At 40.3% G+C, this 1,957-nt stretch overlaps 1 protein-coding gene across 1 annotated transcript; it reads right to left on the reverse strand.

The window, feature by feature from the left end:
- Positions 1–3: 3 nt before the first annotated feature.
- On the reverse strand, positions 4–1,923 carry LOC108253570 (uncharacterized histidine-rich protein DDB_G0274557-like; the record flags this gene model as incomplete). The annotated part of the gene is made up of 3 exons (XM_017447783.1): positions 1,878–1,923; positions 468–1,084; positions 4–219 (listed from the first exon to the last, which is right to left on the reverse strand). Coding segments are annotated over exons 1-3 (879 nt in total), but the record flags the coding sequence as incomplete, so codon positions are not given.
- Positions 1,924–1,957: the final 34 nt, after the last annotated feature.

Here is a 1,957-nt window from a genome sequence, read left to right on the forward strand (position 1 = left end):
ACTTTCCGATGTGGTTTGAGATGGTTCAGCTGCTGGTGGTTTGCTGGGCTCAATGGTTTGTGAAATCTTCTTCCAAATGTTATCCCAAGAGTCTTTTCCCAGATAATCGATGTGACCTTCTTCCCAGTGTTGTCTGTGGATGTGATCCTCATAAGCTAACTGCTCAGCACTGATGGGGGTACCGATAGGTACCTGTGCAAGGGCTCTTGCTAGACCAGCCTGCAATCAAGATAAATAAATTCAAGTTGATCTTTGGAGTGGTGGATGGTTGCTTTACTTACCCATTTGAATATACTTAACCAGAGACTACAACATTTTTAAAAGTAGATACCGTCTTAGGTACCTTTTCATTTTCTTAGGTATCTATTAATCTACTATAATTTTTACGAGATGTAGAGCGCTGATGAAAGGAATTTGATAAATAAATAAGTAGGCACTTATTGTTTTCAACACTAACTCATTCTTACCTCATTCTCATTGCAGTCTTCATGTTGCTGAACATCTTCTTCTAGCTGCTCGTTGTCTTGATTTATTGTTAGTTCTTGTGAAGAGGAGCATGCAGGATTAGATTCATGGAATGATTGGGCGTTGGAATTGTCAGAATGGAATGTATGATGAGTATGAGGTTGGGAATGGGAGGGATTATTCTCATGGTGGGAATGGCCGGGATTATGGCTATGATGGATATGGGACTGATGGTTTTGGAAAGGGTTATGGTGATGCTCTTGATGGTGAGAAGGATTATGATGGGTTTCTTGGTGGGAATGGTTCTGAAAAGAATGACGAGTATGTTCGTTGTGTTCATTTTGAGCGTGATGGTGAGTATGGGAGTGTGAGCTTGTGGCAGTTTGGGGCTGGTGTGATGTGTGGTGCTGATGTGAATTGCCCTCGTGCTCATTAGGTTGAAATTCCTGATATTGGTTCACATTGTGGTTCCCAGGATTATGACTGGAGGTAACAGGTGTCTGTACAAAATTCTCCCAAGGGTCAATGAATGTGTAAGGTTGATTAGTGGGGGGTAGTATAGGAGGCAAAGGACGTTGGTCAAAGGAGGGGGGTGGGGGCGAGTGGGAAAGTATTGTATCTAACAAAAGTGAGAGATGAAAGAAGTGTTAATACCAAACTACCTGAGGCGGATTGAACAGCTATGCGCCACACACACGAGAGAGACACACACAAAACCACACAGAAATCTACGGTGATAAACAGTCCATGCGGCTGAATTTAAAACACAAGGTGAAATACTACAGCCGCAGTGATAGCGGTGGTTATCTTTTAGGTGGAAAAATTTTTACACATATTATTTTGTTTTGTAATTCAGTAAGAGTTCCATAAGGTGAAATCTTGGGAAACTTTTGTAAATGGCTTTTTTCCAGGTAAAAATTCCGCTCCATTTGCGAAAATCGAAACCTCGTGAAAGGACGGAAAGGGATAAGTGTTTAAGGGAAAAATAGTAAAGCGTTATTATGTGGAACTAAGGAACAGGAACGTACGGAGTAGGAAATGTAAGGTAAGTTTTTAAGGAGTCGTCAAAAAATTCTCCTAGATATACATCCCATACCTCAAGAAAAGATAAAAGGTTTTTTATTTTTATGGATAATTTGTTTCAACGAACGGAGGAATATTTAGGAGAACAAACCATTAAACAAAGAGGTTTAGGAACTAATGTAGGGACCAACTAATTCTATCGTATGGGGATTGAGGGGGTGGTTATGCGCTTTTTCTCAACTCTAAATACCATAAAATATGCGATTCTTATATGGATCTGGATTACCAAAATCACTTCAAAGTCATATTTCCTCTGACGACTCCCCAGAACTGAACGGTGGAAAAGTACAATGTGGATTGGGACGGACTAGGTTTTTTCGGAAACGTGCGTATAACTAAATCTGTAAAGTCGTCACAAGGGTGGAAGAGGAGCATTTTATAAACCTTTATACCTTCAAGGACTTAATCT

The sequence above is a fragment of the Diaphorina citri genome, unplaced genomic scaffold (genome assembly GCF_000475195.1).
Source record: "Diaphorina citri unplaced genomic scaffold, Diaci psyllid genome assembly version 1.1 scaffold2160, whole genome shotgun sequence".
NCBI lineage: Eukaryota > Metazoa > Arthropoda > Insecta > Hemiptera > Psyllidae > Diaphorina > Diaphorina citri.